The sequence below is a fragment of the Rousettus aegyptiacus genome, unplaced genomic scaffold (assembly GCF_014176215.1).
Source record: "Rousettus aegyptiacus isolate mRouAeg1 unplaced genomic scaffold, mRouAeg1.p scaffold_m13_p_1, whole genome shotgun sequence".
In the NCBI taxonomy this organism is placed as follows: Eukaryota; Metazoa; Chordata; class Mammalia; order Chiroptera; family Pteropodidae; genus Rousettus; species Rousettus aegyptiacus.
The window spans coordinates 116558927-116584415 of NW_023416284.1; the positions used below are offsets into that span (position 1 = coordinate 116558927).

Consider the following 25489-nt stretch of genomic DNA (forward strand, 5'->3'; position numbering starts at 1 on the left):
TGCTATACCAAGCCCCATTTAGTGATCCAGCACTATCTTGCCTGCTCTGGCATCATGGGCTAAAAAATCCTTAGAGGTTTAGGATGCATCCAAGAAATTTGCAGTTCATGTACAGTTTTGGGAGGAAGATGGGGGAAAAAAATCACTTTTCCCCCCAAATGGACACTCTTAGTCTAAGACATAAAGAAAAAGAGTAAACATGGAGATTTGTAGGAAATGATCTGATATTATTGAATGGCCTGAGGGCCCCCACCCCCACATCAGAAAAACATACCCATTCTCAGAAAATACATTCAGGACTATTCTCTAGCAACTCTTTCACAAACCAGCAATTTAGGGCTCCCGAAAGATAAATGCATCCCACTGAATGTGAGTTCACAATCATTACAATTAGAAGGGAGAATTAGCAAATGTAGGAACCAAATTAGCAATATAAGTAAAAATAATAGAAAATATGAAATAAACTAACATATTTGTTTAAAATAATTTAAGAGATAAGAGATAATTAAGGAACGGGAGAATGTGCAAAAGATTAAATAGAACTTCTATAAATGGAAAATATTGTCACTGAAATTAATGGATAGAATAAATAGCCAGTTAGACACAACTGGAGAAAGTATTAGTGACCTGGAAGTTATGCTTGCAAAATGATCACTCAGAATCCAGAACAGATAAAGAAGTGAAAAATATAAAAGAGAATTTAGAAAATGAAGAATAGAATGAGAAAATTAATATATGTTTGATAGAAATTTACATAATATAATAGAAAAAATATTGTAGAAAGACATAAAAAGACTAAGGAAGAGGCAATATTCTATGAGTTAGTGCCTAACAATTTTCCAAAGTTGAAGACAGATAAGATATTCAGATTGAAAAAACTTCCTAATACAGAAAAGCAAATCCACATAAACTTAATCTACATTATACTAAAGACAAAAGGAAAAATCTTAAGAGGTACCACAAAGAAAAGACTGATAATCTACAAAAGATCTACTGGCTGTTTAACTGTTTAACAACATTGGAAGCACTAAAGTCACATTATGAGAGTGCTAAAGGGAAAATAAAATTGTCCCTATCTAAAAGATCCATCGAAAGTGAGTGTAACTTCAAAAAAAAGTAAGTTATCATTCACAGAGCTTTACTTAAATAATTACTAAAAGATTAGGAAAAAGAAAAATACACTTTGAAAAAAGAAGACAATTTCAGAAGCAATGGTTAAGAAACAATAGTGAAATAAGTAGGTTAATTAAAACATATTACTAGTTTAAAAATCAGTAATAATAATATAGTAAAGGCTAATTGGAGGAATTCAAATGCAAGATGAATTACTTTACTAAGCAACGATAGAAATGGAAGGATAGGATTGAAATAATTACCAACTGAATAGAAATAGTGGGAGAATAGTGGTAAGTAAAATGAGATAGTGAGATAAAAGAATTATATGTTAGGATTATATTTGAGTGGCCTTATAAATCAACAATTGAGGGTTTATTTGATTAAATATGAAAATGGATGGATTTTTATGGTGTTTTGTTTTGTTTTTTAGCAGAGAAGTAACATGTTCAGACATGTAAAAGGTAGCATTGGGAAAGATTCAATGAGACTGGTTATGAGACTTTCGTGATGAGTGTGATGAGAAGTGTTGAGGACCTGCACCAGGATTTGTCTCTTGCCCATTGGTAAAAAGAATGGATGTGAAAATAACCACATTGCTACTGTTTAGAGGAATTATAAGTTGTAGATGGGAAGAAAAGAAAGAGAAACAGTCATTGAATGTCCACTTTTAACTTCTACTTTTGTATTAACCCATTACAGACAGATCAAATGATCCTAGGAAAGAGACTAATATTTTGTCCAGTGATCCTATGTTGTAAATAGTACAATCACAATTTAAATGCAAGTTTTAAGACTCCATCTGCTTTTTAAACAAAATATACTAGTAAGATTTCCAGAGAGAACACTTAATGGATAATTGTTGCGTTTAATTTGCAACTTAAAGAGTTGTGGGATTCAAATCAGATTTCATACTTCTCATTTTTATTTTGAAGAGAAACAGAAAGAAGACAATAGTTAAAAGGAAGTAGCAATATGAGAAATTGATATTTAAATGAGATAGACATCAGTTTGTGTTTTTGAGAGAGGAAAAGATTGAAGAAGGATTGAATGAGAGTTAAAGCATAGAGATAACAAAAGAGAGGTAAAATGCAAATAAAGGACAATTTGAAATAGAAAAGAGGTATGTTGAGCAAACCCAATCTGAACTCTACTGCTTCATGACCTAGGAAAGAGTGAAAAAGACCTGTAGGTAAAGATGGATTTGTTCATTTTAGAAAAAAAAAAAAAAAGGTAGTGAAAGGGTAGGTATGAAGTAAGGAAAGAACCTTTCACAGTAAGTACATTTTCATTGTGAAAGGAATATCAAGAAACTGGAATTTTTTTATCAACTAAATATATTACAGATGGAAATGTGCCTTATCCAAATGCTCTTGATACTCTTTCTAAATGCTACACTATCATGTACAGATATTTCAAGGTATTTGTTCTGGGTGCTTTCCACTGACAATGCCAGGAAGGATGCTAATTAACGCCGATTGTGAGAGCTGGCATTGTGATCTGGGCACCTGTCTGCAAAGAGCTACACTGAGAACAACTCATTCCACATAAGCCTGCTAAGCAGCTGTCAGATGGCATTGATGTTAATTTACTACTGACTGGGGCCACATTTGATGCTGACCCAGACATGAAAGATTGGCTTTCCTATCTCTGATTAGCTGAGCCATCCAGTGCCTTCTGTACTATTTTTATTGTGAACCAAAAACATGTCTATATGTTTTATTCCTCAAGATCACAGTGTTGTGATATTTTTGTTTGAAAGAAGGATACCTGAGACCTGTGCAAGTTAGATCCCTCACAGGCATGGGTGTGCATTGCCAAAATAGTAGATACAGACCTGATTTGAAGTAGTCAGATGATGTTTACTTTGGCACCTATTGCTACATTCTATTTCTAATGGTGAATCATTTAAGTCCTCTGTGGCTTTGAGTATCACAGCTGGGATTTGTGTTGCCAGCAAAAACTGAATTTTGTGACATTTTTTAGGTTAGACCCTATTAACTTCACTTCACTTCAGAAGTTTCTTCATACTCCCTCTACTGAACCAGACACTTTCATGCCAAGAAGCTGCACTATCTCTTTAAGTCAGGTATTTCTCATGCTATATAATACCAGTGTTTGCTATAGACTATGCCGATGAGAGAGTTAAGACAGCTTTCAAGTGTGCCTAATTTAATCCTAAAATCTAATGTGAGCATAGAAGGAAGTCGACTCATTCATTCATTCATTCATTCATTCATTTATCTAATTAATTTGTTCAGTATGTTGAATAAATCTTCTAAGTGCTGGAAATATAAGAGTAAACAATATAGACAAAATATCTGTACAAGGCTTATATTCTAATGGAGGGCAGAGTCATGAAAAAAAATAAAGAAGCCAAAACGTTAATGGCACAATGACTGGTAAGGTTGAGCACAGTGAAGGAGGGTAAGATGAATGAAAAGCATACCATATTAGATAGAGAATCAGCTAAGACCTCTCTGAGGAAGTGTCAAAAAAGGATATGAATATCTGTGGATAGACTTCAAGGCAAAAGGAAAAGCAAACAGAAAGGCCCTGACACAGGCTAAATGTTGTTGAAGAAGATCAAAAAGACCAAAGAGACTAGAGGGCAGTGAATGAGGGGAGAGGTTATTGCAAGTCCCCAGGAACTAGATCACATAGGGCACGCAGACCACGGCAAGGCAAGATGTTTCCTGTGATTCATTAGCTCGTGCTAATAATCTTAGACTCATTTGATTTCCTCTGAATTAAGAAAATGTTTTTAAAACATTTTAACCAGATAGCTATATTTTTCAAATTGTGAAGGAGACGTGGTAAACTGTCTCCAATGGATTTAATTACATAAATAATAAGTTGCAAAGTTTAAATTAAAACCTGAGCACTACTGGCTCCAAATACCAAACATTTGTACGACATCATATAGGTATAGGTAAGATATAAAAATTTAATTTACTCTACTAGACTTTTACTGTGCTATATTCCAAGACTGTGAATAAGGCAGGGAACCTACCCTGAGGTTCAAAAGGATAACTGGGGCAGAAAATCATATGAGCAAATGAGCTGCTCATATAATTCAGTATGATATGGTGATGTATGTATAAGAGAAGAGATAGCACAGAGAAGGGAGTTGATTAACTCTAAATATTTAGAAGAACCAGGACTAAATCTAAGAGGTGCATAAACATAAGATTTGTTAGGGAGGAAGATGGCATAGCCAGTGCAAAAACATGAAGTTATAGAACTCACGACCTAAACATAAATTACAAATATTTATCAATAATTTAGAAAAGAAACAGGCAGAGGCTGGTCATTGATCCCATACCAATCCTTTGGGCTTTTGTCAGGGATTGATGGCTTCTACTGAGGAGAAGCAGGGAGAAATGGCTTCTACTAAAGGAAGGAAATGTAAGAAGAAAATGGGAAGAGACAAACTCCCTAAATATGTTATCTTTTAGCATAACACAATGGAAATAGAGTATGTCTCCAAAGACTTTTTACTCCACCGAAATAAATTTAGAGATCAAAGAAAAGTAAAATATCTCAAGTAGCAAGATACCACTTTTTAAAGTACAGTTTGTAGAAAATTCCTAACTTTTTGGATTAGTTCAGATTGATCGCCATACTTAATAGCATTTGTTGGCATGATCCTTAATGGGAAATTGATCATAACAATTATTACGCTTTAACATTACTTCACTAGTTCTCTGCTGTGTTAGTTCTTGATTATTTCATGATCTTTTGATATATTCATTTTATCATAAATTAAGCAATGAAATGATAAAGATTAACCTTTTATTAAACAAAGAAAAGTATAATGAATCATTGCTATCACTTTATCCTCTCTACCTTACCATTCTTTCACACTATAAAATGCTTTCCTTCTCTTGAACTATAAGGTAAGAAAATATAAAAGTTGATGGCACATTTCTCTGGCCATAAAAGTAATTTAAGTCTTGAATCTTAATAGTTTGTTCTGCTCCTGAAGACCTAGCTGAACATTTTTTTTTTGTTTGTTTGTTTTTTTTGGTCATTTTTATTTTGCCGCTATAGAAAGATATGTTTACTTTAGGAGGTAAAGCAAAAATTGTTAAGCTTGGCTTGTTAATACAAATGGAAATTTCAAAGTGTTTATAATAATCTCCCATCTCTGACCACACCTTACTCATTTCCATGTTCATGACATTCAGTTTTACTTCAGTTAAAAGCCTAAGTTAATATATACTTTTTCTACTATGTTGAATTGTGTGTTCTGAGAATGAGATAAAGGCAAGTCTGTCAAGCCTGCCAAAATGTGTAGTACACTCTTTGCATGTTCATCCTCTGAGTGTGGGATACACACAATTTACAGTTTTGAAATCCTCCCAAGTGTTGCAAAGCTATTTTAAAGTCAACTCTTCAATTTTAAATATATTGGCTGGATGAAGATATGAAGAGAAGTAGGAATGAAGATTCTGATGTTTATTCTGTTCTTTTGACCATCCAGATTAAAGAACACCTTGCTAAGGGACAGCGAATGCTGGCAGGTGATGGGATGTCCCAGGTGACCAAGACACTGTTGGATTTAACTCAGAGGAAAAATTTCTATGCAGGCGATCTTCTGATGTCTGTGGAAATCCTCAGAAATGTGACAGACACATTTAAAAGAGCAAGTTACATCCCTGCATCTGATGGTGTCCAGGTAAGGGAGATAATCTCATGAAAGAAAAAACTAGTGAAGTAGCAATCAATTTTTAGCTTGGAGAAGCTGGCGCAGCCATCTTGAAGGCAGCTTAGACTGGGGGGAGACATCAGGTTGTGCTTAGTGTGAGCTCTGGAAACGATCTCAGTTCCCTTGGTTATTCTATACCCTAGTATCCTCAACCATAAAATTATCATAATACACTTCAAGGAGATACTGAACGAGGATGTGTGTGAAGTGTTCTCGGCCCTCAGATAAAAGGCGCTATAGCAAATTCAAGGCTGTATCATGGATATTTTTTTCTCACATTTAATATCACCATCTTGCCATAGGAGACTATTAAAAGTACATTAAGCATAATGAAAGCACATTAACTATAACATACAAAGAAGACATATTTTAAGTTTTGTTTGGGGTTTTGCTATTAGAAGGGAGAGGGCCATATTTAATTTTGTGGAACCAATACCTGAAAATATTAGGCAAACAGAGAATTGTTCTGGGTAAAAAAATTAGAAATTCAATAACTCCTCACAGCATATTTTCCTTGTCATGGAATCCTTCTAGAGCAGCATCATTTACTCCCATAATAAAGTTTAAGTACTCGCCCAATTTCAGTATTGCCTTTGCCATTAAAACAAAGCTTGTTGAATGGCAAACAAAGCATATTTAATGCAACTCGAGTTTGCATTTCAGATTAACTCTTCTTGTGCTGTAGGCTAAAAAGTACTTCTGCCAAGAATGCTGAGTTGATTTCTGCATTTCCAGCATAATGTTCTTCCTGTATCTCTGCATAAAGTTCATTAAAGTAAAGATTTGGCAAAACTCCCAGATCAGGTAGTTTTCTTTCATCCTACTCTTCATTTGGGAGTTTTATTTGCATTTCACTTCCGTAATGTAGAGGGCTTTTTGTTTATTTTGTTTGTTTTAATCAGCTATTGAGGGAAAGAGGAAAAGAAGGCTTTTTGGAATCATGGCATCATTCATAAATAATATTGATACCCTGATATGTATGAAGGCATATATATTACTTAAATATATGCATATACTGCTGAAAGTAACTGGTATGAGAATTATTGAAGCTGCATTCTGTATTATATCACCAGTGCCGAGGAATACATTTTTAATTGTAAAAAAACGTTGGGGGATAGGATGGGAAGATTACCATCATTGCAGCATTTCAAAGATACTTTTTTTTCCTTACGAAGAATGGTACAGTTTCCAATTTTCAAAACTTATTAAAGTGAGTTGAGTACAGCTTTTCCCTGTAGTTCTGAAATGCTTCTATACATTAGCATTTACATTTAAAAATAGCATTCAAAGTCCTTGACTCAAAATAAAAGTTGTAATTTCAAAACTCCTCAGACGTTTGTGTTCACAGTTGAAACATCAGGCAGAATGGTACACTGAATAATCTCTAAGGCCTGGTCTAACTCTCAAGATATAGGGCTTTAAAATATTCAGTTTCCGAAATTCAAGCAATTAAGATTACCAGGTTATACTGGGAACATATTTTGATTGAACTGTTACTGTTGGGGCATGGAGGGGGTCCTTGGCTTTTCCATACTGACACAATAAAGAATTACAGGTCAAAGAGGTTTAGAAAAAGTAAGATTTATTGAAAGTACATTTTTAGGAGACAGGCCATGTTAAGGAAGGTGCCGTTCTGTGAAATTTGGGAGGTGAAAAGATAAAATAGAGTATGGCCCAAGAGAGGAGTGGATTTTCAGCGAAGAGCTATAACAGCACAGAAGTGGGAAAGTCTGTTTATATTTGGCTATGATGGAGGGTACAAGGGCAGTACTAGATGATCAGCATCTGAGGTCACCTTGACTGACAGTCGACTGCTATATGACACTTTGTTTACTGCTCATGTGCTTACCTAGAATTCAGTCTGTTATAATTAGATTCATGAACTTCTGGGCATAGGCATGCTGTTATAATGATGGTATAATGAGGCTGAGGTCATGGGCAAGTTGGGGTATTACTTTCTATGCACACGTTTATGGCTGGTTTAAGCCAGCAACTTTTATGGCCTTTGTGCCTTAGGATTTGGGGTGATTCATAACCTAAAAAAATGTGTGTTTCTGTGAGGTCCTTAAGGGAGGTTTCTGAGGTTACAGAGCTGGGCCTTGCTCATGTCGCTCATGTCTGCCTAACTACCGAACAGAATTGCTCATTAGAATGCATTGACTCAATGAACAATTAGTTTAACCAAAGGCTTAGTCATGGATATTAGCTGGTTTGACTTAAATAGAGCAATTTGGTTGATTGTTTTGTTGTCATTTTGGCATAATCAGAAATAGATTCCTCCATTTTCGTCCTACTCTTTCATTAATCGTCCACCTATCTCCCAAATTCTAAGCACATAGGTGTCCTAGTCATAGTCATTCTCTCATAACAGGAGCTGTATTTTTCTATTTCATTGTCTTTGCTGGTGTCTTTTCAGGAACCCAGAATGTCCTCCTCTTCTAGAATTCCTTCTTCCATCTCTCCATGTCAAAATCCTAGCCCAACTCTACCAAGTCTTTCTGAATGCCATGCCAGCAAGCCCCGAACTCCATCTGAAAATGATCTTTCTCTTCTCTGAAATTCCAGAGTATTTGTAACTCTTTTATTCTACTTTCCACAATTTTATAAGAATATTTTTGTATATATTTATTGTCTTTGCTTGAACTCCAGTTTATAGCCTCACTCAATATCGCCCCTACCTTACTAAAACTTCAATTCTCTATTTCAAAGGGTTCCAGGAATTTCTGATTGGCTAGCATCTCTAACTTAATATGGCATACACTAAACTCATCTTGAACTCCAAATTTTCTTGCATTTTCTACTTCCCTTTGTAGAATTAGCAGCCTTTAGGCTGGAATCGTAATGCCATTTTAGCATAGCAGGAAAGGTAGGAAAGAGTAGAGTGTCACGATTAAGAGTGTTTGCTCTGTGGGCAGAGTCTTGAGCTTCATGTCATGGCTTTGACCTTGTTAGCTATGTGATGTTAGACAAGTTAATTGACTTTTCTATGACTCAATTTTCACTTCTATTATATGAAATAATAGTACCTACCTTATAGTGCAAGTGTGAGGGCTAAATGATCTAGGTAAAAATTACATAACATGTGGCATAGAGTAAGATCTCAAAAAATGTAACTACTCTCATTATACAAGAAATTTAGTAGTGCTTTAATAGAGCAAAAGCCCAAAGCATCTCTGGACCACAGATACTGCTACTGTGCAGATATGCATTTTTGGTATTTCTCCTGCTAAGAAAGGAAGGTCAGATGTTTCTCATTTCACTGCCTAAGAATGTATGGGCACCATTGCTTTTTTTTTTTCCTCATTTGTAGAGGAGAAGGGCAGGGAAAGTGTCAAAGAAAATGGGAGTCAGGAAAGAAGCTTTAGTCCTCAAGGTTGAAACTAAGGGCCATTTTAAAATTGAGAGAAATGAATGAGGAGAATGGCTTAAATCAATAACTAGGATTCCTAGCTCAGTGAGAACCAGGTTGTGAACAGGCCCATAACACCCAGCTGACAATCACTGTAAGTCATAAACCTTTTCTGTTGTCAGTGCTTAACAGCCTAAGAAGGTTCCCTATTGTTTCTCTGTGGTAGAGAGAACCTTGTATGACTATTAGCTTATTCTAGTCAGTATTTAAACCTTGTCCTTATTATAAAGAATAAGGCTCTTTATTTATCTGAAATAAGAAATTTAATGCCAAATACTTCCTTAAATGGGTTAGATATCAAACAGTACATCTTGATTCACAAATCAGCATGAGTATACCTATTATGAACGAAAGTTAGCAGATGACTTCTGGCAGTGAGGAACTCACAATCTCCTTAAGAGAGAACAGAGTATGCACAGCCATCAGGTGGGAAGAGGTAGGGAGGCAAAGATATTTTAAGAATATGTATGGTGCAGCCTAAAACTAGTAAATGCCATGTAATATAAATAGATGATTTGGGTAAAATACTTTTAAAAATATAATAAAACATCTCATAGATTGTTTTGTCTTTTCAGAATCCCCCATTATTTCTTTCAGAGCCAAGAAAATATTGAGATTTGCATTAGCACAATGTACAGGTAGTTTATAGTTTTCTTTGCGACATCATGTATTCTCAAATATTCTTCTTTTAAAAAATTATTGGGAAATGTATGAGTTTACAAGGGATGCCATAAAAAATACTGCAGGCTGGTGGCTTAAACTGCAGAAATGTCTTTATTGATGGTTCTGGAAGTTAGAAATTCAAGATGATTTCTCCTGAAGCTTCTCTCCTTAGCTTGCATATGGCTGCCCTCTCTGTGTGTCCTCACATGGCCCTTTTCTCTGTGTGTATGGTATCTCTGTGTGTCCTAATCTCTTCTTGTAAAGACATCCGTCAGGTTGTATGAGGGCCCACCTTAATGACCTCATTTTAATTTAATTACCTCTTCAAAGTCTCCGCCTCCAAATATGGACACAGTCTGAGGTACTGGAGGTTCTGGCTTCAACATAATGTATTTGGGAGCAGCCACAATTCAGCTCATAATAGGGAATCTTGAAAGATTTGTTAGAATTGTCCTTTAGCAAAGAAGCCTGTGCCAGCCTCATCCCCCAGGACAGATACTGCTATGGCTACTACCTATAGTATTGCCAGGGGTTAACTTGTAATGCACGCATGCTCTTTGCACACGCTGACACTTTGATGTATCAGCCAGGCCTGCGCAAACTTGTGTGATGGGTCACTTTGATGTATCAGCCAGGCCTGCCCAAACTTGTGTGATGGGTCCCTACCTCATTGTTTATTTGAGAAGCATCCCCAGTCTGGATTTGAGAATGATTTTCCCACACTTATTTTTGTTTCTGTAACTTTGGCTACCACTGGGGAATAATCATCTAGTATATTTAATCTTATTAGTATCACTCACTTTTTCACCTTTCATTTTTAAGTGAAGATCCCAGAGCAGCATTAAGCTCATGCCCCAGAGCACTGAAGATTGACAGCTGCTTCTTTCCACTGAGCCTCCCGTTATCTACTGCACCTCAAAGTAGACCCACTCTGCTGCCTCCTGGTGGAGCCCTTAATCGTCAGATGGTAGCGTCATGTAAAAAATTGCCCATCCAAGATTTTCAGACACTGCACAGATCAAACTGTCTTACATCATGGCAGAGCAATGAGATTAGTGTGAAAGATACCTGGAATAATGTTCTGATGTCGTTCTTAAAATGAGTCAGAGTTGCTGTGAGATTTGTGACTAAAAGAAGAAAAAGCTATCCTTAAAGACTCTAGTTTTTCCCCCTGAACTCGTTAATGTTAAGGAATATTTACTTCTGTAATTTGCTCTCATATTCCTCTAGATCTGGCAAATTGCAAAGGTCAAGCTCGGACAGCCCAGCCCTGCTGGCAGGAGCCCTCTGACCACAGCTTTTCAGGTTAGGTCATCCAGCCTGCTGTGGCTCCTACTACTGACCTACTGTCTTCCATACCCTAATCCTTTTGTCCCATGATTTATCCCCTGCTTTTTCAGTGTCTTAGTTTCTTGTCTCTGAGTCATATTCTCCTTTGATCTTGGTCCCTGAAACCTGCTAGGGGCACCCTGGATTATAATCTCCTGCCATCCGGAATCCTTGATAGTTTCTAATTGCCAACAGCCAATTGATGTGCTGTTTGGATAGATGTTCTGGATAAAAGATCTAAAACATAGTATAATGACTCTTTGTCTTGATCAACTGTGAATTATTTTGTCTGTACACCTGTTAAAAAAATAATTAAAGCACTCTTTAGGAATTGGTTAGCTTAAAAAAAAATAGAGCAAACCAAAGGTTACTTGTATAATAATGTTCCTCTTACTCAATTTCATTTCTGTAGGCTTTCTTGAATAGGAGACTAAGAAGTAGAGTCACAGCCAGATTACATGGAATTGGACATTTGTTGCGCATGCCTTAATATATAATCTGGGTGTGATATGGTCCTGTATATCACACATGCAAATGTCATTGACCAAGTGCATAGAAGCTGAAAAAATACATGAGACCTATTGTACCATGTCTCCATGTCTTGAACTCTCTTTGGATTTTAACCTAGTTAAATGTTTAGCAATTACCCTAAATTACCTGATGTAGGAACCAAAGACTGATCTTTGATTCTGTACTTTCCCTCTTATGCAATCTGTCACCAAGTTATGTTGTTTCCCTAAACCATGCTAGCATTACTTCTGGCCCCAGTATACAAAACAGACTACTTTCTAATTTCCCTGTTTTTACTCTTATTCTTCTACAGTTAGTTTTCCACTCAACAGCAAAAGTTAGATTTTTATTTTTATTTTTTAATGAAACTCACATCATATAACCATTATGGGATCAAGGCCCTAATTTATCTAACCTTTACCTATCTTTTTCATCCTTTATTAATATTCTCCCTCCTCCATCCCACCCAACTCCTATTCAAAACCACTCCAGCTATATTGGCTTTCTTTCTGTTTCTTAAACTTGTCCAGACTGTCCCCTCTCCCCAGATAATTTGTACTTTCTCTTCTTATTTTTGAAACTCTTTTCCTTAGGTCTTCCCATGGCTACCTTCGTCTCATCATTCTGTTCTCATCTTAGATGCCACTGCCTTAGAAAGAGCTTTCCCATTTTTATACACACACACACACACACACACACACACACACACAATCACTCACACACACACACACACACGCCTTCTTGAACTAGTAGTCACTCTCTGTCCTCTCATATTGTTTTATTTTTGTATCACCATCTGAAGTCATCTTATTTTTAACAGCTATTTATTTATTTATTTATTTATTTATTTATTTATTTATTTATTTATTACTTGCTTGCTTGCTTGCTTGCCTGCCTGCCTGCCTGCCTGCCTGCCTTTTTTTACCCACTAGAGTGTAAACCCCATGAAGGAGCAGTCCGCATGTGTCTCGCTCACTGTCGTATCCCAGCATTTAGAACAATAACAGGTATATAGTAGGTATTCAGTAGATACTTCTGAGATAAGTAAATGCATTTCTGCTCCTCAAGTATTTTTCATCTTTCCTCACATCCACTGCTCTCCTTTAGGCCTACATAACTGCTATATCGGGCTTTTGATAAACTTTCCCAATCATGTTCCTTTCTCCAGTCTTTTTTTCACTTGGGTACCAGGGTTATATTTTTAACACTCTCCTTACACCATTCTTTTGCTGAATAGAGCAACACTTATATGACTAAATGAATTTTGCCAGGGGTTGGGTGGTAGTAGTGATGCATGGGGAGGGTTTACTGTGTATGGCAAAGAATGAACTGTATTTATGGAAGAGGAAGCTCCTTTCAACCTGAGGACCCAGGTCAAACATCCACAGCTGCTGCTTTTTTCTCATTAATTAGGTCCTATAACTTCAGAAAAGTGTGTATCTGTGTCCAGGATGGCCTTGAGACTTCAGAATACCATTTCAAATAGGAAGAGTTAGATCCCACATTTACTTAAGATAACCAGTTTTCTTAACTGTAAAAATAAGTGCCATAATTCCTTTCTTGGACATAGTACGAACTTTGGTAGCATTGGGTGTGTGGCAGAGGAGGATGTTGAAAGGAGGCAACAAATTAGGTGGAGATTATTGATTTTTAAAAATTTCTTCAACGTCTTATACACAGTAGGCATGCAGTCAATCAATTTTAAATATTTGAGTATTTACATTTTCATATGCTTTATGCTGTACATGGAAAGGAACAAGAGTGAATAAAATACAAATCATTTCAATTAGATTATAGACTCGTAGAGGAAAAAGCTCTGAACTGATCATCATAGAAATGCATCATAATAAAAATTCTGATATACTTCAAGAGAATACTGCACAGTGTAACTCCAAATTAGCATGTTTGTCATCCTGTTAGTGGGTACTCTAAAGCTGGCTAGCTGCCTGCATTACTATCCTCTCTTTTACCTTAGGGTGAAGGTGCAATGATTCACACTTAGGTAAATGCATGGTAGTTTTGCTGAGTCACTCATGGATGATATAGAGGTGGAGTCAGAGACTGTCATGCTAACTCACCCTGTATTTGGTGAATTAGCAATCAGAACAGAGAATAGAGGGCCTTTATGGTAGATATAACCCCTTCCTTCACATCATATTTTCATGGTTTATTATTTCTATGAACCACTTGTTTCCTTGGTCTGGGAATTTTTTTTGCCAAGTATGAGCACAAAGATATTGAGAAATGAAAGATAAAAATTTTCACTGATTAAAATCAGGAAAAAAAAAATGCAAACCCTGTATACTTGGCTGGGAGACAGTGATTTGCTAAAGCTGTTTTGAAGAAATTGTATGTAAATCTAGACACAAAAGATAAAAAATGGTTATTTGAGTAAAGAATGGGAAGTAGAGCACTCAAAAGATGGGAACAACATTCTATAATTCCAGACCTGGACAGAAAAGAGTTTCGATGCATGTAAAACTCTGACGAACCTTGCATATAGAGAACATGGGACACGGTAGTTAATGAGAGTTGGAGAGATTGAAGGGAACTAGATCATGAATGGCCTTGCAGCCATCCACTGGTCTCTAGATTGGGGAGTCAATGACCTACTCTGTGCTGTCCATCCTTACCCTAAGGGCTTGTCCCTGCTTCCTTGTTTTGCCTTTTAGCCTTTCTTATGGTTCCCCTACATTTCTAGTTAGAACCACCATAATTTCTTGAAACTTTTACTTCTACATTATTAAAACTATTCCTTAGAACTTGTGTTTGTCAATCTGTGCCCCAGCATTTTGCTGCTGGGTTAAGAGAAGGAGAACACATTTTGGGGGCTCAGAAATCTTCGATCAGTACCCTTAACCTACAACTCTATTTCTACAGAGAATTCAGAAAAAGCTAAACGCTGTGACATGCTTTAGTATATTTATTGAAAATTGTATATAGTCCATGAAAAATTGTCAAGCGGAAGCAATCAGACATTGGACAAAGAATTATTTACCTCTTTCCATAAAGTAGAGTATCCTTTTAGTGTCATATGGGCAAAAGTCATTTTGAACATGGCAGAAATACTTATGCTTCTCTTTATAACATACATTTACTGTACTGATTTTCATAATACTTCCTGCAAAGGAAAGCAACAAGTCTTGTCTCCTGACCTTTGTGCCCCACAACTGTTTGGCACAGTGCTTCTCATGAGGTAGATGTCTAATAACAACAATGAAAATCCTTCCTGGCAGAGTACATTCTTAGGAGAATTTTCTGATGAACAAATTATAGGCCCTGAAGTTAGTTGTGAATCAGTTCTGTGTTCTACATGTTGCCCAAAGAGGAATAGACTATAAAAGAAAATAGGAGAGAATGCCATTGGTTATGAAAGTTTGTAGTAGCAACATTACAGGTACATATTTGCCATTATATGGCTGTAAATACAAATTACGCAGCCAGTCATAAAAAAGATAACACAAAGGGCATAAAATCATAAAGCTGCCATATATTGAGCATTAATACACGTCAGACACTGTGCTAAGAATTAGCTCCAAGCTTCACAACAGCTCTTCTCATATCTTACAGGTTAGAGGAGTAAGGCATAGGTGGGCAACATTAGCCCAGAACCACCCAGTTAATAAATGTTGGGAAAATTTTTAACCAGATCTGCCTAGTTCAAACTCTAAACCCAGCTTGCCAAGGACACTTGATTTTTCAAATCAGTCTAGGCCATTGAGATCAGGCCTGATCAAAACAAAACAAAACAAAACAAAACAAAAACCTACTGTCAGTTGTAACTCAGGAGCTGACATAAGTGACCTGATCCATAAATTATCAAAATAGCAATATTGCCACAATTAGCAGCACTCTTAAAGAACTCTAGCAAGTAGTGGGTCTGCTGCCGCGGAAGTTTCTTCTCAGAAATAGAATCAAGTGGACTGAAATGTTATGAGTCCCCAGTTCAAAATACTATTCTGTTTTGTTCTGCTCTGTTCTATCAATATGATCATTGAGTAAATGCCAAAATGAAATATACATATATGTATATATATACATATATATATGTATGTGTGTGTGTGTGTGTGTGTGTGTGTGTGTATAATTTATTTATTTATTGTTCCAATCCACATGAAGCAGATAGGAACAGGGTCAACTCAAAAAAAAAAAAAAAAAAAAAAAAAGATGCCTGAGTCTTGTTAGAGAACTTGAGTATTCTTTCTTCATAACTTCATTATAATCAGGAGTCACATGAGTATGGGGATACATTCTGAGAAATGCATTATTAGGCGATTTCATTGTTGCATGAATGCTTAAGGGCCATGATGAAGCAAACAACACAAGATTAAATCAACACAATATAAAATGATGTATGAACTACTGCCAGCATAGCATGGCATCCTGTTTTAAAGCAAACTTATTTTTTTATAAGTAGAAAGAGTACATTCTAAAATGATTAAAAGTATAATATAGTAAATGCATAAGCCAGTAACATAGTTATTTATTATTATGTCCTATACATAACTACATGTACAGCACAGTAGGTTTATTTCTACCAGCATCACTATAAACACATGAGTAATATATTGTGCTATGATGTTAAGACAGCTACAATGTCACTAGATGGTAGGAGTTTTTCAGCTCCATTATAATCTTATGAGACCATTGTTGTATATGTGGTCCACTGTTGACCAAAGTGTTGTAATGTGGTGCATCACTGTATTTCCTTTAAGTTAGGACCTTATTAAATATCTGTTATGAACAACACTTTGTATGTGCTGAAGATACACTGGTGAACAAGAAAGACTGTCTCTCCATCAATGCCCACCCCTCAGCCCAGGCCGAGATGTTTAGGCTTAGCTCACTGTGCCCCTCCTAGACCCCATAACTGATTATTCCCAAATCCAACTGACAGATAGAAAGAGAAATTTATTCTGTACTACTTTCTCACACTGATTTAGTAGTTCGTTTTTTTAGCCTTGGAAAATGGCACAAAAACATTGCTTATACTATCTGTTTGTTTAGTTGAATCTATATATGTATATATACATTTTTTTATGCCTACAGCACCAAATCTTCCTAGCAAATCTATATTTTGATAATTTCAGTTTTTTATGTATGCTCTTTGGTGATTTTGAAAAACTGAACTCGGATTTTATCATTTTAATCAAGGAATTGTGTGTTCTCACTGGCCTTCATGTCCAGGGCAGAGTCACTGACCCACTATCAATAAACCATGATTTGTGAAATGTTTTCCCAGAAATGGAGATGCATTTGCACAAATTGCCTCCCATTCTCTTGGTGTCTCTTGTTAGCAGCAGCATGAATTTTGTATGAAAGCTGGCAGGGGTTAGGACGCAGATCACGGCCGTGAACCGCAGTACAGCTAACTGGCATGTACAGGGATGAAATCTGCAACTTTTGCCTCATTAGCACCATGTCCCCTACTGAGTTAACCATCCATAGGCAATTGGAGAACTCTGAAGGTTAATTCTTTCTGCCCATAGGTAAAGTTATAACTCAATGGACTAAGCCCTTAAAATGTTATCACTCCAACCAGGAAATTTTAAGTGGAAAAAAACCGCCTGATAGTACAAAAAGGTTAAACAAATTGAAAACGGGTCTAAAACAGACTTGCAGTTTTTTTCAAGAGTCTAATAAAATATTCTGTAACTTTTATAAGGTTATGACTCAAAACATGTTTCAACCATGTGATTGCCAGGAACAATTACAATAAATAGCACAATTAGGACAATTAAATATAGATACTAACAGCTTCAAACTACCAGAGAAATGAAGCGGCTTTGTTTTTCTTCTAAAAACACCCAGGTGAATTTCAAAACAGGCCTGTTTTGAAAAGCTAGATAGGGAAGAAGACTGATGAAGCTAAAATATTATGATTATTTCGCCCTCCAGAGAGTCTTATTCTAAGTTAATGCATCAGTGAGGCAGTGCTCCTATTAAATTACTTGCAGACTAGTTAGAAGAGATGGCTCTGAGGACAGAACTAAGGAACCACTGTCTATGTAGTTTAAGATAAATGTCATAGATTCACTTTATACTTCTTAGGTATCCTGTGACCCCAAATCACTGCTCATCTTCAAGCCAGGCACCCTGATTTTTCTCTCCTGGCTCCTGTGTCCTGAAGACACAGTGCAGTATGAAAGGACAGGTACCTGGTCTCTCCCCGGTAAAGATCCCTTGTGTGTGAAACCAGCACTAACACAGCTGAATTGAACTGAGCTCCCATCTCCGGCATTGTGGATGTGTGGAATGAAAAATGAATGCCAAAATGTATCTGTCTGCGTGGAAATTAAAAACAAAAACTCATTTCGAGTAAGGTAAATTCAATAGGTCTTCAGCAGTTAGTTAGGAATGTGGATGATGGTAGGGATTTGGAATTTCAATGGAACATGTTACTGTGTCTATTTATTCCTCCATTTAGGCTTGCTGGCAGAAGGCAAAGAAGTAAAGAATAGTAATTCAAAAATAGCTAAGATTTATTGAGCATTTACCATGTGCTATCCTAAGTACTTGGGAAAGTTCATGTAATCTTTGAAACAGGTAGTTGTAAAAGTTAAAGAAATCTTGTCACTAACGCCTGTTACTTGCCTCAGCTTTGCCCATAGTCTGTCTTCATGGTTATGCTCCTTTGAAACAGCAGTATAAGTAGCAAGCATGATTCACAATGAACTGGATAACTTGTAATAAGACAAACACAGGGGACTTTCATTACAGAAGGAGTTAAAATGTATTTGTAAGGAATGATTATATAATGGTGTGACAGAATAGACTAGAGAGACTATAATAGAACAAAAAAGTTTGAGTGAGAATAAATGTTTTACCTGTTCTGACATCTTCTGAGGTGTCTATTTGAAATTATGTAGAAATCCTAGAATAGTGGTGCTGAAGAAAGGTCCTCAGAGATCTTCTAAAATAAAATCTTAAGGTCATAAAGCAATATTGCAAAAGATTTATACCCTTGTCACAAAAATCAGCCCAAATGGATGTTGTTGAAAAGTATATTCTCTCATGTAACATTAAACTTTTATCTAATTTAATTTTCAGAACTTCTTTCAAATAGTTAGCAACCTTCTAGATGAAGAAAACAAGGAAAAATGGGAAGATGCACAACAGGTAAGTTTGGAGTTATTTCAGCACTTAAAATGAAGTCGGCTAAATAAAGTTTAAAAAATACATGAAGAAATTAATGGCTTACTATTCCAAGAACATAAAAGAATACTTTTTAAAATCATTCTAGATGGTATCATACTTGTTTTAGAGAAAATAAGTGATCTCTTTTATAATAATAATTAATGGAATGAATGATATTTATAAATGTGAAAAAACTGAGCAGATTTAAGTAATTCACAACTTTAAGGCATTAATACATAAAAACTGTAAGTCTTATCAATCAGATTCTTTCCTGTCTACAGTCTGTGGGAAAAATAGCATATCTACAAGCACATACTGCAAACTGTGGGATACTAACTAGTAAAACCATTTGCATTTACTACAGCATTACAAATAATCTGGATCATATATACAGATGTACATTTAGATTCAAAGCCAACAGTAGTAAAAATAATTTCTTATTGAAAAAAATTTGTATTCTGCTTTGTTTCTTTTTCCATTCTGTATGATCAGTGTAGCAAGTGGCCATGTTGCTTTAGTTACTGTTTTAAGATGCCTTGCACTGCCACCTGTGCTATACTGACATGTGGTTAATAATGTTTTTTCTTTATTACAGAAAAAGGGGGTTAGAAGTTAAGAAAGGGAGAATCAGCATTTTTTTTTTATAATGCTGTGAAAGTCTAATTTAATCAAATGTTAAACTTCTTTGTCTTCTGCTCAACCCCTGTTCAAAATTCCAAGAGAACAATGCATTTTTGAAAATAAGAATATTTACTGAGGTTGAAATGAACCATCATCTATCCCTTTCTCTCTTTATAATCACATCCTGGGCCCCCAGGATTAAATTATTCCTACAATGACAGGAGCTCCAAAAATAGTCCAGTGTGGATCTACTTCTTTATCAAGTACAAATTCTGTGCTTCTAGCCATAGCAAGAAAAAAAATCACTCCTTAGTTTAAGATCTTGAATCTTTTTCTACTAGTTTGAGTGATATATTTGTCCTTGGTTTTTTTCTAGAGGAGAGCCCTATCCAATCACGGTAAGAAAATCGTGTCTTAGACTACAGCTGCAGAGGCTAAGCACATCTTTCTAGAATGCTGGAGACTATTAATTATGGGCATAAATAACACAAATGTATAATACCCTATTTAAAACAAGACTGCAATTCATCAGATGCTGTTCTGTACTGTGAGGTCCCAACTTCAACAAATAATGAATGGTGACAGAACTTCTAGTCAATGAAAAATCCTGAATCCATAACCTTTCTATTTACTTGAGAATTTGACTTAGCTATATTCTTATCTTTTAATTCTTTTTATGTTGTGATGATCCTTAATGCTTTTTAAAAATAGCTATTTGACATTAAAAAAACTATTTTTGTAGTATGGAGTATTTTCATAAATATAGCCATATGGTAAATGATTTCCAAGTTTGTGGCACAAGGGATGAACTCCTGGAAATAAGCACTATTTAAAATTTACTAAAGACAGTCTCTTATGGGTCCCCTCATCTTATTTTGGAGGAATTGTCTCAACAAAATAAAATATAGCTCTGCATTTGGAAAACTAGCTTAGTGAAATGGTGAATATTGACATCAGAGGGTTTTTGCAAACAAAATGTACACTTTTAAACAGAAAACAGAGTCATTTCAAAACTTGTTTGCCGCACATCAGCCTCAGTCATGAAGGATCAAACTATGTTTAGTTAAACCATTCTACTAAAAATATAATATACTAAAGTGATAAAAAGACTACATTCCATATAACACTATTTTATACACTACCACTATGGTTGGAATTTACAAGTCTATTTTAGTCATGACACGCCACTTCAATTTTAGCCACAATATTATATTCTTTATTTCTTCATTATAGTGAAAATTCTTGTGTCTCTATAAGGAGTGAGCAAATTTTAGCTAGTGAACCAATTTCAGCCTGATACTGGCTTTATAAATAAACTTTGTAAATACAGGCACACCATTCATTCATTTACATGATATATGTGGTTGCTTTGATGCAATAAGAGAGAGTTAAGTTGTTCCAACAGAGAACCCCTGACCCACAAAGCCCCAAATGTTTACTGTCTGACCCTGTTTACAGAAAATGGTTACCAACCTCTGCTCTACATTTGACGACTGCTTAGAAAATAAAATGAAAAACAAAATCTTCTGCTAGCCTAAAGAACCTCTCAACAAATGTAGAAGAAAAAGAAAGTTTTATTGCTGAATAAGAATTAAATTAGAATGTACTAGGTGTCACAGGCAATCTGCTAAGAGAATGCAAAGACAAAATCCCACCCTTTTATGTAGGGGAACAGATATAAACCATTGCACATGTGTCCTCAAGATAAACAGTAACTAGCCCTCAGGTAAGAGAACTTGATAGCACCATTTGTCTCACACAGTTCATCTTAAATTCAATTGGTAATTGATGTGACCACTCCTTAGTTAATTAACTTTATCCAAAGAAAAAAAATAATCCTTTTACATCGTAATGACTGAGGTAGTTTTGCAACTGAGAGCTAAGACTCCTGCTGAAATTGGGCTTCTGCCTCCCACAGAAACTGATAGAGGCACTGTCTCCTTTGATGATTCCATTTCAAAGAGAGGCATGTCTGGGTCTTTAAGCTGGTAAGAGGTTATTTTACTTTTAAAAGATTTATATACAGGTGGGGCTTTGAGCTGCAGCTGGGTGAAGGGTTGAAGGTTTAAAGAAGTACAAATTAGTAGTTGATAGATAGTCACAGGGATGGGTAGTATGGGATAGGGAATGCAATCAGCAGTAATGTAATGGCTATGTGTAGGGCCAGACAGAGTGATCCGGAATCATTTTATAAGCTATATAAATGTCTAACCAATGTACTGTATACTTGAAACCGATAATAAAATAAAATAAAAGCAAAAATGGATTTATATACATTTCAGTGACACAAAAAGAATTACTAGTTTTCTAAAGTAAATCCTCTAAGAAAAGGGAGAGGGGAAAGGATTTGGGGAAAGGTGTCTCAACAGGGAAAATTAAGCTTCTTATTTTTAATTCATATTTGCCCTTAAAGTACACATACTCATATACCTACACATATACCTACACAAAAACAGGAGAAAAAAATACAGAGTAGCAGGATGCTTGAAACTGATGGAAATTTTATGCACGTTTTTGGAGTGGGGATGATGAACTTTCAAAATTTATATTTGATGATTAGAAATGTAGGTAGAAAACAGAATTTCTCACAAAACCTTTCTGAAATAATAGTAATAATAATAACAACAACAACACAACTATCTATGCCATACATTTCTAAGAGTAATATCCATTATTGATATCTTCAAGTATATGTGAGTAGATAAATTGTATATCCTGAATGTCTGATTTTTAGACGGGCGCAGCCGCAAGCTCCTATAAAGTGCACACACTGTGCCTGCTACCCTCACCGCCCAAGTCCTCCTCCTCCTTCCTCCCCCTCCCCTGCTCAAATCTTACTTTGTGCTTTCCTGATAATCAGTATTGACTCCTCTGTGCACTAGCCTTTGCAAAAACAAAGCCACTAAAACTCTTTAATTCATTTAATATTTTCATGACTAAAAGCTGCAGTGGTGCTAAATGGGTAAAAGAAATGAACATAATTTCAAAAGACTTTTTGTTCTAATATGGTTATATAATACAGGCTGACTTTATAAGTACTATGGGTTACACATGCTAACATTTATATTACCTTTTAAATGTCCTTCATGTTCCACACACTATGAGCTACTGTCAGAATTAGGTCATCTTTAAGAAAAAACTCTTCTGTTTGTAGTGTAAGAAGATGGTTTTGGGTTTGTTTTTTACATATGCATATGAGGCACCTATATTAGAGCTATTAGTATGATCCTAAAATTATTTCTGAAGTTTTTCATACGGTCACTATTATAATTATTAGAAATAAATATATCTCCCAAGATATTTCATTATTATTCAGTAGACTTAGAAGTTTGTAAATATCTTCATGATGGTAATAATAATTGTTTTTCCTTCCAGCGTCCTTCAATTAGATGCTAGGAAAAATTCTAAAAAGCCCCAAAATGTCAGTGTTTGTTCTATGTTGTATTTAAATGAGAAAAGGAGCTCATCAAATGTTAAGATACTCTGTGTCTAAGTAGACAACCTGTTAGATATTTCGAGTTTCCATACATTTATAGAGGGTTAATTAATCACTGCATCAGGTCACTTTCAGAGTTCTTGCTCCGTGACTCCCACTGTCATTCTCAACTATTAGTTCAAAAAATACAAATGTTGCTAGTTGTAGAAATTTCTTTAAATAAATCAGATCTCATTTGTGACCTCATTATGTAGTTTTTTAAAAAAATTCTAGTTCTATATTCTGTTATATAGACATTTTATTTCATCTAATCTTTGCTTATTTTTGTAGATTTATCCAGGCTCGATAGAGTTAATGCAGGTGATTGAAGACTTTATACACATTGTTGGAATGGGGATGATGGACTTTCAGAATTCATACTTAATGACTGGAAATGTAGGTAAGAAATAGGATTTTTCCTAAAATCTTATTGAAATTAAAAAATTGCAAGTATTTGCGCCACACATTTCTAAGTGTAATACCTATTGTTCATATTTTTTAAGTATATGAGAGTAATGTGTTATGGATACTTGATGTCTAATTTTTAAATGGGCCCAACCACATACACGCTTACACACACACACACACACACACACACACACACACACACACCCACAGAGGCACACATACATTTGCATATGTCTGCATTCATTTGTATGAACGTTTATCAGCATATGTATATTTAAAGACAAATATCTGCTACTTTTTCCATTTATCAAATGTTTATTGCTATCCAAGCTAATATTAAAAATATGTTATATATACTCTAGTTTTTTTTTTTTTTTAAATGGGTCTTTATAATCTTTCATACATTGTTCATGAGGATGCCAAGCTACTTTCTTGCTGAGTGTCCCAAGGAAGCGCTGAATCTGCATGAGTCATGGAACACTTCAAATACTTTTAAGGGTCATGATCATAGGGCTACTGATGCTGCTGCAGTGTTTCTGAGTAACTTCCAGGACACAGTGGAACTCCTAGATCCCTCTATAGTAGATTCTGTAATATTAGAGCAAATAAAGCAAAAACATAGTTCTTCCTTTAGTTGTCTTTATTTTGTCACTTATAGGGAGGAATTAGAAGCAACGCCTACACACATGTTCAGGTGGTCACAATTATACTGAGTCAACAATAATTATGTTAACCAAATGGCACATTTCTCTTTGTAGTTAAAAAAAATAAATGATGAGAGCAAAGAAATAATTATATATGTTATATGCATTGAGTTAATATAGGTTTATAGTTTTCTCATTTCTTAAAGCTTCCTCTCATGATGGAATTACTGTAATTCAGACAGATTTTCTTTCATCTGTGTGCTTTAGTAGCCTTCACAGAAAAACCACTGAACTATAGATAGTAATGTGTTTAAATAAATATATCTTGCCTCACATTCTTATTCACTGGATGTTTAAGCTTTAGTTTCTGGATCAGGAAGAAACCTAACTTGATGGGGGGATTAACTAGAGGAGTTCAACTGGTACAGAACATAATTTATTTTTATGATTAAGGCTTTTAATGGCTTATTTTATACTTGATTTCTTCTGAAGGTCCTTTAGTCCCACAGAGACTCATTTGATCCTAAGATATCTTCCACTAGAATGACCTAAAATTGTAATGGTTAATAGATGACTACCAGGAATATTCTTTAGTTCAGGAAAGCCTGTGTAATAGAGTCTTCAAAGATTTGGAGACATTTCCTTGCCCAAATACCATCTCCATGCGGCATAAGTCCTTACCAGTTAGAATCATATATTAACCCACCTTCTGAGTCTGTTTGAGAGATCAGACTTTTTGCCAGAGTGAGTGTTCAGCAACTTGTGCTGGTTCAGGAATGGAATAAGCTGTCCCTTGCTAGAGGCAATGATAAGAAAAAGGGATCAAAAATAGTATCTTTGTTGATGAAGTCAGAAATCCGAGAAAATCCAAATGAACTATCCATTCCAAAAAGTGTCTGAGCAAAGAGAGGAAAGGTAAAGTCTGTAGGAAAAGGGAAAGCATGTTGAGCTATGAGTTTTAGGACACATAGAAAGAGGAACCTAGAAAGATTCTGGGGATGCTGGTCATTCAAGCTGAAACCACTCTCCTATGAGTCTCACTTATGACTTCTTTGGTGGGAAAAGAGCCGTGAAGTCTGCTCTGCCAGATAGGACAATTTGCAAAGTAATTTACAAGAAAAACCAAGAGGAGAAACCAAAAAGTTATGGTTTTGTTGTTGTTGTCATTGTTCTTTTTGTAAATGTTAACATCTAATTTTAAAGGCATTGCTAATTAAAAGTGTAATCAGATCTATGGATGGCATTTGTTCAGAATGTTTGAGAAAAAGCTATAAAAAACAAAGCCGATCTCAGAGTCTAGTAAACTAAGTTAGAACTTGAAGTAGGCTGTTTTAATAATAGCATATCAAATTCTTTATAGCACTGGTATTATTATAAAAATTCCATAATTCCATAAATATTCATAAATTGCTAACATTTATTCCTCTTTACTTTTCTTTGGACTTTCCAAAAGTATTTGAAAAATGTGT

At 35.4% G+C, this 25489-nt stretch overlaps 1 protein-coding gene across 4 annotated transcripts in view; it reads left to right on the top strand.

Moving 5' to 3' along the window:
• The window catches only part of ADGRB3 (adhesion G protein-coupled receptor B3), a 653858-nt gene that overhangs the window by 308060 nt on the left and 320309 nt on the right, over positions 1 to 25489 (top strand). For all 4 annotated transcript variants that reach the window (XM_016157597.2, XM_016157598.2, XM_016157599.2 and 1 more), the window contains 3 exons: positions 5600 to 5794; positions 18786 to 18854; positions 23260 to 23368. In XM_016157597.2, coding sequence (XP_016013083.2) covers positions 5600 to 5794; positions 18786 to 18854; positions 23260 to 23368 — 373 coding nt within the window. The remainder of the gene's footprint in view (positions 1 to 5599; positions 5795 to 18785; positions 18855 to 23259; positions 23369 to 25489) is intronic.